The sequence below is a fragment of the Sinocyclocheilus anshuiensis genome, unplaced genomic scaffold (assembly GCF_001515605.1).
Source record: "Sinocyclocheilus anshuiensis isolate Anshui unplaced genomic scaffold, SAMN03320099.WGS_v1.1 scaffold665, whole genome shotgun sequence".
Classification (NCBI taxonomy): domain Eukaryota; kingdom Metazoa; phylum Chordata; class Actinopteri; order Cypriniformes; family Cyprinidae; genus Sinocyclocheilus; species Sinocyclocheilus anshuiensis.
Window position 1 is genome coordinate 737,559 of NW_015537961.1, and position 17,217 is coordinate 754,775.

The 17,217-nt window shown below is 37.6% G+C and overlaps 1 protein-coding gene across 1 annotated transcript in view; it reads right to left on the reverse strand.

Annotated features, from left to right (window-relative positions):
* Positions 1 to 17,217, reverse strand: part of LOC107667070 (uncharacterized) — a 55,187-nt gene that overhangs the window by 5,346 nt on the left and 32,624 nt on the right. The window contains exons 18-31 of the mRNA XM_016458669.1: positions 16,121 to 16,315; positions 15,836 to 15,988; positions 13,971 to 14,188; positions 12,812 to 12,995; positions 11,693 to 11,848; positions 10,189 to 10,503; positions 9,920 to 10,027; positions 2,875 to 4,800; positions 1,986 to 2,051; positions 1,409 to 1,489; positions 1,148 to 1,234; positions 864 to 955; positions 655 to 740; positions 286 to 558 (exon numbers count right to left, since the gene is read on the reverse strand). Coding sequence (XP_016314155.1) covers positions 286 to 558; positions 655 to 740; positions 864 to 955; positions 1,148 to 1,234; positions 1,409 to 1,489; positions 1,986 to 2,051; positions 2,875 to 4,800; positions 9,920 to 10,027; positions 10,189 to 10,503; positions 11,693 to 11,848; positions 12,812 to 12,995; positions 13,971 to 14,188; positions 15,836 to 15,988; positions 16,121 to 16,315 — 3,940 coding nt within the window. The remainder of the gene's footprint in view (positions 1 to 285; positions 559 to 654; positions 741 to 863; positions 956 to 1,147; positions 1,235 to 1,408; positions 1,490 to 1,985; positions 2,052 to 2,874; positions 4,801 to 9,919; positions 10,028 to 10,188; positions 10,504 to 11,692; positions 11,849 to 12,811; positions 12,996 to 13,970; positions 14,189 to 15,835; positions 15,989 to 16,120; positions 16,316 to 17,217) is intronic.

Here is a 17,217-nt window from a genome sequence, read left to right on the forward strand (position 1 = left end):
AAACTACATTTATTGGATCATATAGTAATCTAATATTCGTGAAATTATATTCATAATATTGAAATAATCAAAATTTCAGAAGCCTTTAATATATTTTTTCACCAATCAGTTTGTTTATATGAACCGAACCAAAGATAAAAAAAAATAAACAAATAAAATAAAGTAAATAAAAAAAAAATACAATGTAACCACCATTTCTTGTTAGTAAAAAGTAGCTAGTTACAGGAATAACTACCCTTGTTTTTTCTTAGTTCACTGAACTGTATTAGTCACACAGTTTCTTACCACAATGACCTGCATCTGAGAACGAGAGGAGCAACAGATCCTGATGCCTTTGGTGGATCTGCAGTCCGTCACTGGTGTGGACTATGATCTCTTTGGTTCGGCCTGAGGCGGGCTGACTCTGTGCTAAAACAGTGGTGGTGACATAATTTCTCATGGAGCAGTGGCATTTATCTCCACACTGACAGCCGGTGATAGCAGGAGAATGTCTAGGGAGCGTTGCTGAAGCTGAAGACCCATGACATGTTGATCTGTTCACTACGGAATCGCTAGACGCTGTAGAGATAGGATTTCATGTGAATATGACTGTGGTCATATAATGCAGCATGAAAACTTGTTAACGACGGAGACAGATAGTTAATAGTATACTACCAGTGTGTGCTTGGATTCTGAGGATCCATTTCTTCATCATAAATCGGGACGGTGCACTGAGGAGATACTCAGATCCATCACGTAATCTGAGAGAAAATGGTTAAACAAAGTCCTTCAACTGAACCTGTGCAGGTGAAAACGATTCAAACAACTACTTTCATCTCTAACTAAAACAAACATGAGACGCCCTTTAGTTGTTCGCCATTTACCTCAAGCAGAAGCAGTTGGGTTTTTTGGTGTACTCTGGTGACGGTTCACACACCGCTCCAATTAGGTTCAGAGGAAGGCTGGTCACACAGCTCTATGGGTACAAATATAGTCGTTTTAGCGAAATCATACCCTTAGATGCTTTACAGCTGCCATTAAACGTAATTCAATCACAATTTAATCACAGCTCAACCTTGCAATGTAACTAATGATGTCTGCTTGCAATAAAGGAACACAAAGTTTTCTGCTTGGTTGCAAAGCCAGAACACGAAGTCTTTGAGTTTACCTTGAGTGTATCTTTCCTGTCCTTATAGAAACATATTGTTTGTTTGTACAGCACAGCATGATAGGAGTTCCACACCCTGCATGGTGCCTGAAATAGTACATTTAACTTAGTGGTTACATAAAGACCAACCGAAAATGCACTAAAACAACCTAATCTGACATCTACCACAGTAGCCTGCACGTAAAAGCATGAGGCATGTGACACAAAATGCTCATTTGTTTTGGTTGGGGTCAAGCAAATATCTGTAATTGTGATATTTACCTTCTTTCCACCCAGTTGTAGTTTGTGTTTCCTCTCCAGTGTACCTTCCATAGACGGCAGTTCCAGTTCTTGTCTTCCACTCTGAAACAGAAAGGTCAAAGATTAGAATTAACAACCTTGATATGATGAGATACAATAATGTCTTTTATTTATCAATATTCTGAAGAACGTTAAAGCACATACTTTCTGTTCTGGTATGGTCTGCTTGTAGTGCAATTTAAAGTAATTTAACTATGGTCAAACTACATATTTATACACATTTACTATAAATTAAATACTCAGAGCTATGAGGGTTTATAAAATATGACTATAAACTTGAGTAATTTATTTAAATGCGCCTAATTTATATAAATGAGTCATGATAGTAATAAACAGCAGCATTAAAGTAATGCAAAATGCAGTGCATTAACGGCAGTTCCAGTTCTTGTCTTCCACTCTGAAACAGAAAGGTCAAAGATTAGAATTAACAACCTTGATATGATGAGATACAATAATGTCTTTTATTTATCAATATTCTGAAGAACGTTAAAGCACATACTTTCTGTTCTGGTATGGTCTGCAATTATACTTTGTGTACCTGGATATCATTGTCATTGGTCCCATCCAATCCCATATGAACAGACAGGAGGCTCATGGACTGGTCCTGTGGAGAGAGAACACATATCAATGCATTAATTACCATGACAAAAACAGATTACATGTGCACTAATTAGAACTACAACAATGGGCAAAATGATATGAGATATGCTGACCACAACGTAATTTGAAGGCAAAGATTTCCTAATAAAACCCTCAATCCTCCTAGGAAGTTCCTACTTCAGCCGTTTAATGCAAATGCAAAATAGTGAAGAGCATTTTTGCTCCCACAGAGAAAGATGGGAAATGTAAGGTATCCACCATGATTCTTTCATTGACAATCTTTCTAACTCAGAAAGTCTAACTAAATACAATACTGTGGTAGCGCTCATGAGCGCTCATCTCATAAATATCATTCTGACATGCGTTGAAGGCAGCGTAAGTCAACTACTTAAATCAGGGGTGTACAATCCTGGTCCTGGAGAGCCACCGTCTTACACAGTTTAGCTCCAACTTGACCCAACACACCTCCCCGGAAGTTTCTAGTAATCGTCGAGACCTTGAGTTCCTTGGTTCGGGTGTGTTTGATTGAAGCTAAAATCTACAGGACATTGGCCCTGCAGGAGCAGGACTTAAACCAGGAGTGTCCAAACTCGGTCCTGGAGTGCCACTGTCCTGCAGAGTTTAGCTTCAACTTGCCTCAAAACACCTGCATGGAAGTTTCTAGTATGCCTAGTAAGACCTTGATTAGCTAGTTCAGGTGTGTTTAACTGGGGTTGGAGCTAAACTCTAGAGGACAGTGGCCCTCCAGGAGCAGGGTTGGACACCCCTGACTTAAACAGTCCTAAACGACAACTAACTGGGTTTGACAGCCAACTTGTAGACCTCACCTTCAGAAACCCTGTTTCCTTCTCCTCCTTCTCTTCCTCCTCCTCCTCCTCTTTATAATGGTAGATATACTTTTGCTGGTCCTCTATTTCTGGTAGTTTCACCATATCTGAAGCAGTTTCATTAACAGCCACCTGTTTGTAAACTTGTTCCTGTTGTGTGAACGCAGCCCAAGACCTCCTGTCCCCTTTGTCCAGAATTTTCCTCTCTTTCCTTGGGTTCTGCTGCTTCCCAGAACCCACCATAGTCTGGATGGATGGTGGCAGTCTGAACTCCGCCACAAGAAGGTTGGGTGCAGAGGCCGTGACCAACTTCCTGAAGAGCACTGCTTGTTCTTTGGGTGAGGGTTCCCTGTGCCGGTCTGGAGAAGAGGTGGCCTGGTAGCCATTATACATGATGTCAGAGTTAAGACTCTCTCGGTAGCGGTTGGTGTGGTTCCAGATGTCCTCCAGCTCCTCCTCTTCCTGCTCAAACTGTTGATGGTCAGGATGAACTGGATCATCAACGTCGATAGATAAGGTAATGCTCTTGTCCTTGGAGAACTCTAAGTTCTTGTTGGAGACTCCTGCATCCAGGGATGGTACCTTCCCAAAGGTCCTCTGAGGCACTGGACAATCTGAGGAGTCTATGTACGGACCCTCAGCACATAACTTGAAGCTTCCAGAGCTGGAGTGACCAGAGTCCACTGAGTCCTCTCTTCCATTGGCTCTGAAGTTCAACACCACATGAGATGCATGACTGGGACTTAACTGTTGAGTGCTGGAGGATTTCGCTGGCCTATGGTACACGTGTCCATTAAGATTGTGAACCATGGTATGGACACTAGGACATACATGAATCTCTGCCATAGTTGAGCTGTGGTTGACTATCCCTTGGCTTGCATCTTCTGGTGGGCTTACATAGTAGTTCTCTTTGCTGTCAAGTTGAGTTTCATTAGCTCCCCAACTAACCACCTCTTCTTTAGGCACTATACTGATCCCAGACAGGTGTTTCTGTTGGATATTGGTCAGATCACTGAGTGATGAGGGACGATTCTCCTCAAATGAGATGTCTTCAACAACAGGAGAAGGTGTAGGAGGAAATTCATCTTTAGTAAATGATACAGTGTCAATGCTGATCTTTTTGGAGTCTTTACAATCAATCTTGAGGGTTACTTCACCTGGGGAAATTTGTTTGAGTTCTTCTTTTTGTGTTGGAGGTGAGCGGGCTGTTTTAAAGGTGCTCAGAGCTGTCGGACGATCAACCTGAGAGTCCTGGTGATAAGAGTCTGTCTTTTTTTGCTCAGGAGGGCCAATTGTGATGACATCTTGAATGCTAGAGATGAGGCTCATATCCTTGGGCAGGTCAAAGCTTAACACAGAGCCCAAGGACAGAAATCTGCAGTGGTTCTTCACATATCCTTGGGTGGCAACCTCTAAGGTATGGTGAACTGGAAATCCAACCTCTCCAGGACATTCTGCATCTATGTCTTTCACTAAAGGGTTCTTTATGTAGTCCAAGACCGGAGCCCCATCGCTGTTTGGTTTCCTTGCATTTTTCCGCTTCTTCCTTTCCTTCAGGGGCCAAGTATGTGTATCGTATGTCACCGGTTCACATACAGGTGGCAACCCAGCCTCCTCCGACAGCTCCTCTCCCATGATCTTCTGAATGGTGTGTCTACGGTCATCTTTCTTCTTCTTCGCCTTCTTGCTCTTCCTCTTCAGGCTGCTAAAGATTGAGATGTTGCTGTTCTTTGGCAGGAGGTTGTTGGTCTGCTGAAGGGTGTCTTCAATGGAGGACGAGGAGTATGGGGAGGTGCAAGGGGAGGAGAAAGCATACAGGGAGGTACTGGGAGAGGAGGAAGAGGGCCTCGGGTCTTTGTCTTGGGGAAGCGTCATACTCTCATACACTGCCGTGCTGTTTTCTGTAACATGCAAGTAAGTACTTACCTAAAACACAAGGATAAGATTGTTTTAGAGTGTTATCACCTTTTTTTCTTCCATGCATGAAGTGGTTAGCATGCATAAGTATCACACTTCAATACAAAGTTCACCCTTCAAATATGCATCATTCTAGTTATCTGAAGAACAATGATCCTAAAAAGCATTTGGGCAGTTAGGTCGCACATAAAAATTAATGAATGTCATTGCATTGCAAAACAAAATATCAAATGAAATGGCATCTGCAAACAATCGTTGCTGTCATTTTTAATGCATGCATGAAGTCAGTTCTCCTCAAATACACACAGGTGTAGTTCATCACATTAACTATCAACAATTTCACAACCACAAAGAGTCTTCATTTTGGACCTTGTAAGTGTGCTTGTGTTATCTTGATAATAAATGTGGCTTAGTTTGGTATTTTGTTATCTTATGCAATGACATTCATATTTAAGTGTGGCTTAAGTGTCCAAATACTTTTTATGGCCAGTGTAATCCACAATTCAAACACTGAAAAATTATTATTTGTATAACCATTTATGAAAATAAGTGTTTTAGTATCTGAACATAGCACTTCTGTTAGTCTCTGGCTCAAGCCAAGCATTTCTAAGCAAAAACACAGAAACATGTTGCTTCACATTTGTAACTGATGAATGATGACTTTGCTCTGCAATGATAAAAACATTTAAAATGCTGAAACATATTTTCCTTCACTGCTTACGTTAAGCAGCTGGAATTCACATTTGTTATGGGGAAAAATAAAAATTTCTTGCATTCTGTGAAGAAAAATTATGCAAAACTTGCCACTACACTGCCAGGATGTTTTGGATGTTTGCCACGGCGTTGCAATGCTGTCGCTACATACTATGTGGTTAGCAACGTTTTGTACGTGGTTTTTATTGTGTTGCTATGGGTATTCTGGGTCATTACCAGGGCATTACTATGCAGTTGCTAAGGTGTTCTAAGTGTTTTTGTGTGTTGCTATGTTGTTGCCAAGGTGTTTTGACTAGTTGCCAGGATGTCACTAAGCAGTTGGTAAGGTGTTCAGAGTGTTTTAGTATGTTGCTATATTATTGCTAAGTTGCTCTATGTGTTTGCTAAGGTGCTGCTATGCTTTTGCTAAAGTGTTCTGGATACTTGCCAGGGCTACGAGATCTCTAAGCTATTCTGGGTGGTTGCCAGGGTGTTGCTATGGGATTCTGGGTAGTTGCCAGGCCATACTATATGGTTGTGTTTTAATTGGTTTTTAGTGTGTTGCTATGCTACTGCTAAGATGTTCTATTTGATTGCTAGGGCATTGCTATGCTATTGCTAAGGTATTCTGGACAGTTGTCAGGGTGTTATTGTGCAGTTGTCAAGCTATTCTGAATGGTTAGTGTGTTGCTATGTAATTGCAAAGGTGTTCTAGATGGTTGCTAGGGAGTTGCTATGCTGTTACTAACATGTTTTAAATAGTTGGCAGGGCGTTACTATGCAGCTGCTAAGGTGTTCCGAGTGTTTTTTAGTGTGCTGCTATGTGATCACGAAGGTGTTCTGGGTGGTTGCTAAGGAGTTGCTATGTGATTGATGTTCTAGATGGTTGCTAGGGTGTTGCTATGTGATTTCTAAAGTGTTCTGAGTGGTTGCTTACATCAAAAAGCCACACCAAACCTTAGCAAACACCACTAATAACTCGAAAACATTAGATTTACATGAGAACACTAGCAAGACTACACAAGCACACATTCGTTTTTTTTTGTTTTTACTCTGGGCTTAATAAGAATCATCTGCTCTTAAACATGTCATCATACACAGCTGTAATGGCTTGACCTTTCACCCTGTGACTAATCTTGTGTTGCTCTGGCAGCCCCAGACCATAAATCACACAGAGCAGTCAGGAGGGCCTTCTAGAAAGTTCACAACAAATTCTCCAGCCCCCCCCCGCTCCTGCTGAGAGCGATTTCAGATCTCAGCAATCATGGGAAGCGAAGGGTGAGGTCACATCTCAGCACCGCGTGGCTGTCATGAATGAGTTTACATCAGGCCTAAAGAGAGCTTACGTAAGAGTGAAAAACCCCACTGCATGCATCTTATCACCCCTCTTATCATCTGCTTCCTTTGTCATTGTCTTCCTCCGTCCATGCATATCTGGTTAAAACAACCGATTTGCAGCAAATCTTCAAATCTAATAAAGACCCCTGGCCTCTGCTGGTTTCTGACTCATTTGTCATGACGGAGCAAGAGTTTAAAGAGTAAAAAGTAGAGTCGCCCTTAACTAAAGATTTGACTTTCAGTAATTCATTTAAGCCATTAGTCGAATAATAATTTATATTAATTTAATTAGTTAAATAATAGGCTTTAATATATAGCCTATTCTGCAAAGCACCAGCAAAAATAATGACTATGAATGTGTCGGAAAAAATCGCATGGGAGATATTTTAATTATTTATGAATAAACTAGTGTTTTCTGAGTCAGTGTCTGCTGCACAGATGAAGTTGACGATGCTGACTCGCCATCTCCACATTACAATGATGCGCCTTTAGAGAGAAAAGCACCTTTCATACGGATTACATAATCAGAGAGTATTTGTTTTGAATCGGTTTTGTAGATGTTTCAATCTTTCTATAGATATATCTCTCATGTTTGTGAGGCAGTAGCCTATACGCTGAATTTCGGTTCATTTTTGTGATGCGCTCCAGTTCATGGAGACGGCAAAAAAAAAAACGCATCTTGATTGTTTTCTTTATTTTACGAAAGCACAACATTTTGTTGATACTGTGAGTGTACACAAATAAAAGTAGACCCTTTACAGTTTCGAATGATGTATTACTCTTATCTGCATGAGTAAAAATGACAGCAATTTTTAAGATGTTTTTCGCTGTTATCAGGACAAATGCAGTAAGTGTGCTAATAGCATCCACACTCCACACAAACACTTGGATATGTGCCTAAAAGTGCACATTTATCTAAGTTAACGTGCTACTACTTGCATGTTTCACTTTCAAAAGATAAGCCACATTTGAGGTTGATGAATGATAGATGAATGTTTGAATTTCCTTCCTGGATTTACTGTAATTACCTCAAGGACCAGCCGTTAACTATCTGTTTATCACGGACAGTTTTTCTGTGACTAACTGACTAAAAACATTTTGGTTGACTAAGCCTCTTACGCACTATTAGGGGGGCAATGCTAGTAAAAAGACTAGAAGTTTGCTCTGTTCCTCATGCAAAGCTATTGTAGAAGTATGCATACATGTTTCGATGATCATTTCTGACTTTGTGTGATTATACACTCTGATCTCTAGGGTCTCGTTTGTAAGCGGCGACTCTATATGTGCTGAAAGCTGCAAGGGCACAAAATAAAAAATCCTGCAGACAGATATCATAATGCATTTGAAATTAGACAATATGACAGCAGCTAGACACTTTCCCACAAGCCCTAATCTTCCTGATGTTTTCAAAAAAATCTACTGGATTACATGAGAGCTGCAAACCTACAGCAATGGACAAAATTTCCAAAATAACTTCTAATACTGACAGACGTTTACACTTCACAGACCCTAATGGCATAATAAAAGACCCAAGGATATTGCAAAACCATTTAAGGCTACTATATGCTACTATATTTTTAAACCCCTGTAATCGTTCCAAGAAACACACGCTTTTCATTTTTGCTGCAATTACTTTCAAAATGTTCCCAAAGACAGTTTTGTAAACAACCCGAATGTTTGAAATGAGGCTTTATGTTTGTCTTGGAAGTGTTTCTCATCCCGGTTTCTAATACTTCCCATATACTGGCAGCTCAAAATGAGATCATTGGAAGTGGCTATTTCCTCTGTCATCTTTTCATTACCTGCTTATACCTGTTTGCAATCTCCTCTAAACCGCAGTGACCCCTCTTCCTTCAAAGTCTCTTTCTCTTTCCAACCACGGCACAAATAAATGATCAGGCCAATGGCGATTTTTCAGAATAGCATATTATTAGACTATGATTCTGAGATTTACTGCAATGCTTCAGTTATCAAAAAATACGATGAGATGTTTTGAGATCATGATGTTAGTCAGTCCATCACACTACAGTCCTCATGCACACACACACAAGCAGTGCTGGGTAGATTACTTACAAATTGTAGTCCGTTACTGATTCCAAATTACATGGCAAAAATTGTAGTTACTGTAGTAATGTAATCCATTACATTACACATTTTAGGTAATATAATCAGACTACTTTTTGATTACTTTTAGATTACTTTTGAATGGAAGCCCGTTTCCGTCAATAAAAAAAAAAAATAAAAAAAAAGGTAATTGTGACTTTTTCATCTCACAATTTGGACTTTTTTTCTCAGAATTGCGAGATACAAACACGCAATTCTGACTTTATAATATCTCACAATTCTGAGAAAAAAAGTCAGAGTTGCGAGAAAAAAAAAAGTCAGAATTGTGAGATAAAAACCCGCAATTGCCTTTTTTTTTTAAAATTCAGTGGCAGAAACAGGCTTCCATACTTTTAACCTAACTCATTTATCACATTGATTTAAATAGGATAATCTTGTAACGTATTGATATAAAAATACAAAGAGAAAGAAAATATATTACATTTGTTGTTATTAACAACAAAGTGCAGTAAACATTACATTACGTCAGGTTTCCCAAACTGGGGTTCGTGAAGAAACTGCTAATAATCATAAAAATGTAAAATTACAATACATAATTTTAAAATAATTGTGTTTGAAAGACAAAAGCCTTCCAAATACATAGTAATGCATGGTTAAATAACTCTGTGATCATTTAAAAAAAAAAGAATTTGCTCAATCAGTAGTTAATGCGATGTTGGGATGCTGAGAAAACACAAGATTTTTGTGTAATTATAGCCAGCTGACTAATGACTGGTCTTTGTGTGAATGTCCACAAAACTGGAGACCTTTAACGGCAGGCTATTTTAGAAAAGAAAATTTAAACGATGAAAAAATTGATGAATAATTTATTGCTAGTGTGTGATTACTATGTAATCAATAAAAACTACAAGTACTTAATTTTTGGAATCTGATTACGTAATCCAGATTACATGTAATCAGTTACTACCCAGCACTGCACACAACTAACATATTTCTGTTTACTCGTGCAGGGCCACTGACCAACTATATTTACCTCTTCTGCACTGTGTCGATAAATCTTTTTCTTTTGCTTTAAACTACCAAAAATCCCCTGGCAGCGCTTCCAAAAACTTTTACAGGCAGAAGTGTGAGACTCAGCAGGCTGAAGGGGAATGTAGAACAAAACAAAACAAAACAGAGAAGGGTGTTTTTGAGGAAAGAGAAGCAAAATGTAAGGAGGCTGAGAGGGATATCGAACACAGAGTAGCGTATAAGTGCAATAGGGTTTGACTTTGTGTGACTGTGGTTTTTAATAATTCTCACCCTGTGCACAGGTTCGAGCACCGGCACGCCACCTTCCCTGCTGGGCGCTTGTACCTGGATTTGTGTGTCTCCAGAGTTACTGAAGCTGAGGATGAGATTGACAGTGCCTCCTAAAGCTGAAGGACTGGGTTCCTTCAGCACCAGGTACGGCGAGTTCGGCCTTTTTAAATGACCGCTATCATCGCTTCCTTTAGGACTGACACTCTTCATCACCTCATATTCATAATTGTGCTGCAAACTGTCCTCCATGTCACCAGGGGGAGCACTTGTGAGGCTTTCTGTTCCCTTCTGAGAAGCCTCGGGTGAGGTTTCCACCTGAAAAATGCCAGATTTAGCATGCTTTATGAGGAGACTGCATCTTTGGGTCGATCTTACGAAAACTGTCAAGGATTTCCAGGTCACATTTCACAAACAAAAGAAAGAAATAAAAAATTATATTTTGCATAATGACAAAAACATATTGTATTTTAGGACTTTTAAGATTGCTTGCATTGTGACATTATTTGACAATTAAGCACATTTCCTGCCTTCAATTTCCCATTATTAAAAAAGCAAAAAAAAAAAAAAACTATATTATCCTCTATATTTTATTCTATATTAATAAAATAGTAAAGCTTGTTTGCACTGTGATTGTTTTACATTTAGTAGCATTCATTTAATACATGCTGACTTAAATTTAAAAAAATCACTGCATTACAGTATTTTTTACTTTAAAAGAAAAATATAAAAATGAATATCTAATACAAATCATCACTGAGAATAAGCGGAATTATAAAAATCCATAATTCATAAAAAAAATTGAAATGTATTTCTTTATTTATTTTTGTATATTATTTTGTTATTTTGGGTTGATCTCATGAAAACGGTCAAGGATTTCAGGACCATTAAGATTGTTTGCACTGTGACATTTTAATGCAAAAATTCTATATTATTAAATAGTGAAGTATTTATTAGTAGCATCTGCAGCATTTAATATATGCTGATGCAAAAAATTATTTATTCTTAAAATGGTGAAGTATTTCTTAGTATTTGGTATATGCTGATGTAAATTGAAAATCACTGCTTTACAGTATATATTTACTGAAAGATATTGATTGATTGATACAGATATTATTTAAGACAAATAAGCATATTTCCCATATTTGAATTCCCATTTCTATAATGGAAAAATTAAAACTATATTAATAAAATGAAAAGATTGTTTGTAGCATTTGAGAATTTTTTTAATCATTGCATTGCAAGTTATTTTTGTATTTTTTTTTACATCAACTATATATATATACTGTATATAATATATACATATATTTATATTTATTTATATTTACTTCAGTTTGAAGCGTAACCTTGACATGTTTCTTTACAATTGTCATGTATGTACAACAGGAGTGATGAAGTGAATTATTCAATTCAATCACAGTTTTTAATATCTGCACCATGAATGATTGATTGATTGATAAACTTAATTTATCCAAAGAGGGGAAAATCACAAATGAATGGGTTCTACCTGTGTTTGCAGGCTGCAGACCGTGGCCTCAGAGTAAATAGCGTCTGTCTGAGCTTCTTCAGCCTTCTGTCTGCTCAACAGCTGATCCTTCTGAGCCCTCCAGTGGACCAGGATCCATCCCAGCATGCTCCTCAGCTCCTCCATCCTCTCTCTGATCTGCACAAGACATAATAAACAAACCATTTTAACGTTCTGTCATCCCAGAAGCAACTGAAGCAGATGTTAAAGGGATAGTTCACCCAAAAATGAAAATTACCCCATGATTTACTCACCCTCAAGGCATCCTAGGTGTATATGACTTTCTTTCAGATTCTTTCAGTTATATTAAAAAATGTCCTGGCTCTTCCAAGCTTTATAATGGCAGTGAATGGGTGTTATTTTTCAATAGTCCAATAGAAGCCCAATAAAGCGCATCCATACATCATAAAAAATGCTCCACACGGCTCCGGGTAGGGATGGGTAATATTAATTAATAATAGTTATAAATTAATAATTAAAAATAATAATAATAATTAATAATAATAGCTAGAGATTACTGTTTGATTAAGTTTTAAATATGTATTTTTTTTTCTTACAAAAATGCATGGATTCGCTTCAGGAGGTCATTATTAACCCTCCGGAGCCAAGTGGGACACTTTTTATGATGGATGGATGCGCTTTATTGGACTTCTTTTGGACTATTGAATATCAACAGCCATTCGCTGTCATTATAAAGAATCATGGGGAAATTTTCATTTTTGGGTGAACTATCCCTTTAAAGAAAGCATATTTGTGAGCATGGACCACAAAACCAGTCATAAGGGTCAATTTTTTTAAATTGAGATTTATACACCATCTCAAAGCTAAATAAATAAGATTTCCATTGATGTATGGTTTGTTAGGACAATATTTGGTCGAGATACAACTATTTGAAAATCTGGAATCTGATATATTTACGGTAGTAAATTTACAAAATATCTTCATGGGACATGATCTTTACTTAATATCTTAATGATTTTTGGCATAAAAGAAAAATCTATAATTTTGACCCATACAATGTATTGTTAGCTATTGCTACAAATATACCCCAGCGACTTAAGACTGCTTTTGTGCTCCAGGGTCACATTTGTGATTTTCTACCATTTTGCTGAGGTGATGCTCGTCGTCAAAGAGTTTTTTTCCAGCCACAGCGAGCTGATCAAACTCCTCAAACTTCTGCTCTATCTGCCGATCCAGAACCTCAACCAGAGGCTCCTGGTTCTCTCGGCTTTGACGCAGAGCACTTTCTGAGAAAATGCAGGAGCGGGTGTCTTCTGTCCAAGAGCTGTGGGAGAGAAGATGAACAGCAGAGAGGTGAAGACAAGCGCTTCAGGCCAACACACAAACATGAAGAGAACACAATGTGAACAGACATCTCCCATCAATAAATCAAACATTAGCTCTGCAAATTATATTCATAGAACATTCCTGGTGAATCACGCCAAAACATGTCCAGCTCACATTTCACCCCAAAATCAAAAGAAAGAAGGACCTTTATGATTTTTTGCTTTATGCCATTATTTTCATGACAATTAAGCAAGTTTCCCCCAAATTTGCATTACTGTAATGTGTCCAGACATTTAAATGTTTTTTTTAGTATTTGTACTGAAAAAAAACAACTAAAAAACTAATATTTAATTTGTAGTTTTTATTTTGTTCAATAATTAAAATGTTTTTTTTTTTTGTTTAGCATTATTTTAGTATTTTTAGTAAATTCTCAATACTATACTACAGTGTTTTCTAATAAAAAAAATCTAATTCATATTTTTATTATAATTTATATATGTACATACAAAATTATTATAAAATAAAATTAAAACAAATATTAAAAAAACTGTTGAGAATGTAATGAGAAAAATATATTAAGTATATAATAAGTATTTACTATTTATGGTAGTATTTGTTCTGGTTTTAATTTACACTGATTTAAATAAAACATATTTATTAGATTTTTTTTTATTAAAAAATGTGCATGATAATTTCTTCGGAAACTTGCTTAATTGTCATGAAAATAATTGTAATTAATGTGTCAAAATTTAGGGAGAACTGTCCCAGTATATGTCATGAAAATATTATAATGCAAAAAAGTCCAATGGTACAACAAAAAGGTATTATTTTATTTAAACTATGAATATTATTTATCATTCCTTTATTTTTGTTTTGGGGTGAATTATGACCTGTACGTGTTCTTGTGATGTCAATCTTCAACAAAATGAGAAATAAAATGAGGTCTCATTTAATCGTTTTATCACTGACTTACATCATTGCCAGATAGTTCCTAAAGAAATGGCGCAGGTGTCCAAACTGCAGGAGTCTCTTCTTGTTTTTGTCCACACTTTTGCCGAGCTCGTCCCAGGCGTTCAGGCTGGTCTGAATCTCAGTCCCTACAGCGTTCATCCTCTCCGGACACACGTCTGACAAACGGCTCGCCAGACTCACCATGGCCTCCACCTCCTCCTTCAAGACCCCGTATTCAGCCTGGAGGAAGAAAAGACGTCTAGGTTTAAGTTCACAATTGCATACTACCATCCAACCAGTGCTATTTTTGCAGCATAAACCCTTTGCAAACTGTGCAAACTCGTACGGTTTTACACTTTCAGTGCTTTAAATCAGTTAACCATATGCTTTACATATGCATTGCTGGCATCGCTGACAGAGTTTCTGAAGGTAATTAAAACCTTCAAGCCGCTCAGTGTTTCAGATCTGCGCCTGCAAAACAGAGATTGTCAGATGCTTTGTGCATGAGCGTCAAACTATTTTAGTATGAGCCATTAGGTCATTTCTTGCGCTTTGGGGTTTCCAGACAGATGTGTTTGCGTTTTGCACGCCATCTAGGTATTACTGCATTGCAACGCACCCGCACAATGCTGCAGTCTCAAATGAATCAGCCGACACTTACAAATACACATCATAAACGCCTAAAACTCGCACACAATGGAGTCCTGTGTGGATAATAAAGGCATGTGTGGGCTCACTTCATTATCGAACAAAACCTCGGTGGATGTCCAGCTTCAACCACAACAGGAAACAGATTCTAGAAACAATGTGCTAAAAAAAATTCATCACAAGAATTGGGAGAAAGACGTTTCCATTAGATCAACACCGGGAGGTCACCGAGTCCCGGCAAACAAGAGGCTTCCTGTTCTCAGAGCGCTTTCACTGGTAAATGCTTTGGACGCATTATTGTGTTGCAAAAACACTCGGTTGCGGTCTTACTTTTTTAAAAAAAGAAACAACCCCACAAAAGGGTGAATCGCATGAAAGCATGTCCAGGTAACATTTCACAACAAAAATCTGCATGAATAAAATCAGCTCTATTTTTAGGACCATGATTTTTTTTTTTTTGCCATACTACTACTCCTACTACTAATTAAGAATAATAATAATAATAATAATAATAATAATTATTATTATTATTATTAATAAAAATTATAATTTCTTTTTTATTTCTTGTATTTCTTGTTTCTTTTTTATTTCTTGTAATTAATTCTTATTTTTATTACTGAATTGTCATGGAAATAAATCAAAATAATAATAATAATAATTATTATTATTATTACTATTATTATTATTAAGAAATAATAATTATCAATTCTCATTTATGTTACTTAACTGTCATGAAAATAATCAGCACGATAATCACTATAATAATAATAATACATAATAATAATAATAAAAACATTAAAAACAATTATTTCTTATTTTTATTAATTGTCAAACAAAAAACAATCACATCACAATTATAATAATACTAATAATACACAATCGTATATAATAATATCATTTATTTATATTTGTAATTATTGTGATGTGATTATTTTCATGACAATTAAAATAAAAATTGCTGAAAAAATAATTTTTATTAAATAAAAAAGATAAATTGAGGGCAGAACAACAACACTACCATTATTTATAAATATTTTTCAATTTAATTTTAAATGTTTTTTTTTTTTTGCATCACAGCAACAAGATTGTTAGGAGAAAATGTGCTTAACTGTCATAAAAATAAAGTAGTATTGTCTAATATTTTACTGGTCTGTATGAGCTAGGTTTTGTAAGATTCACCCTAAGCTCTTGCAGCATTTTTCTCTAGTAGTCCAGTAGTAAAATTCAGTGAACCCGTACCTCCAGCTGGTCCTGGTACTCCTGCAGGTCATCCAGACCGCAGCGATCCGGCTCACATCTCACAGCCATCTCACTCTCCATCTCCAGCACATCTACGGCGAGTTCGGCACAGCGCTGCAGACACTGCTCCACGCGCGCTGACACCATGGCATGCTGGGAAACGAGGAGACGATGAATAGGACAGAGAATAGTGAATGCTTTTATTACCAAACATGTTTTCTTGCCAGGTCTGTCTCAACACAAACAAAAGTGAATGTGACGTAATCCGTTTCCGACTCTACTCACCCTGGTGAGCAGTTCCTGGATGCTCTGGTCATGTGACTGCGAGCGGCCCCTCTCCCGCGCCGTGTCATTGAGCATCTCAACAGCTTCTCTGAGCTCCTTCACAGGGTTCCCAATGGCTTCCATCAGGGGCTCATCATGTCCTCTCACCGGCAAGCCCAGAAGAGACGGTCCAGAGTCAAGCTCACTGCACAGCGGCTGGAGGAACACAGTTCAAAAATGAATAAACCAGGAAATCAAACAGACCAGACTACTTTAAGCTCTCTGGAATACTTGATTCTGATTGGTCGATCCTGCCATTCTGATCAAATATTTGAGTATAATGACACTGAACTGTATAATTAACTGTTTTTTTCCAACACAGCTGTGCTAGTTTGCACTCCATAATCTCTTTCATCTCATATAATAAAATCATTTAAACTCAAATCAATATTGCATGTCTATTTATTAATTTGTTCAGAGTAGTGCCAAGTTCATTGCACCTCTTCACCTATTTTGAATGTCATTATGAAATAAAATCAGAATTGTTCTGGCTATGAGTTACGACAACTTGATTGATGGATTGATTCCAATAGTTTGACATTAGCATGTTGCTAAACCATCAACATGATACTCTAATAATTATAACAATACACTGCGCACACATGGCAACTTAAACGGATGGAACCAGAGATGATGCTTACAATAATTTAAACATCTTTTTACAGTGCAGCTCATGGATTGTTGTTCTATGCTGGATTCGAACCAGCAACCTTTCTGGTTATCAGTAAACCACACCATCTTCTTATCTTCTTTATCTCCAGTGCTAACATGCTGCCATTATCAATGTTAGAAAAGAGTTGAGCATTCCTGTAGTTCAAATACATGGGTTCGATTCCCAGCCAAATGCATGAAACCTTCGCTGCAATGCAAGTCGCTTTGCATAAATGCATCTGTCAAATGCATGAACGTAAACGAACTGGAAAAACGTAACCCGCAGCTAACCTGTCCCAGGGTGCTGTAGTGACTTTCCTCGAGCTCCAGCTTCTCCAGGAACTCCGTGAGCATCCGCGTGTCCTTCAGCTCTGAGCTCTGCTGGGTCAGTGTCATCTGCACACTGC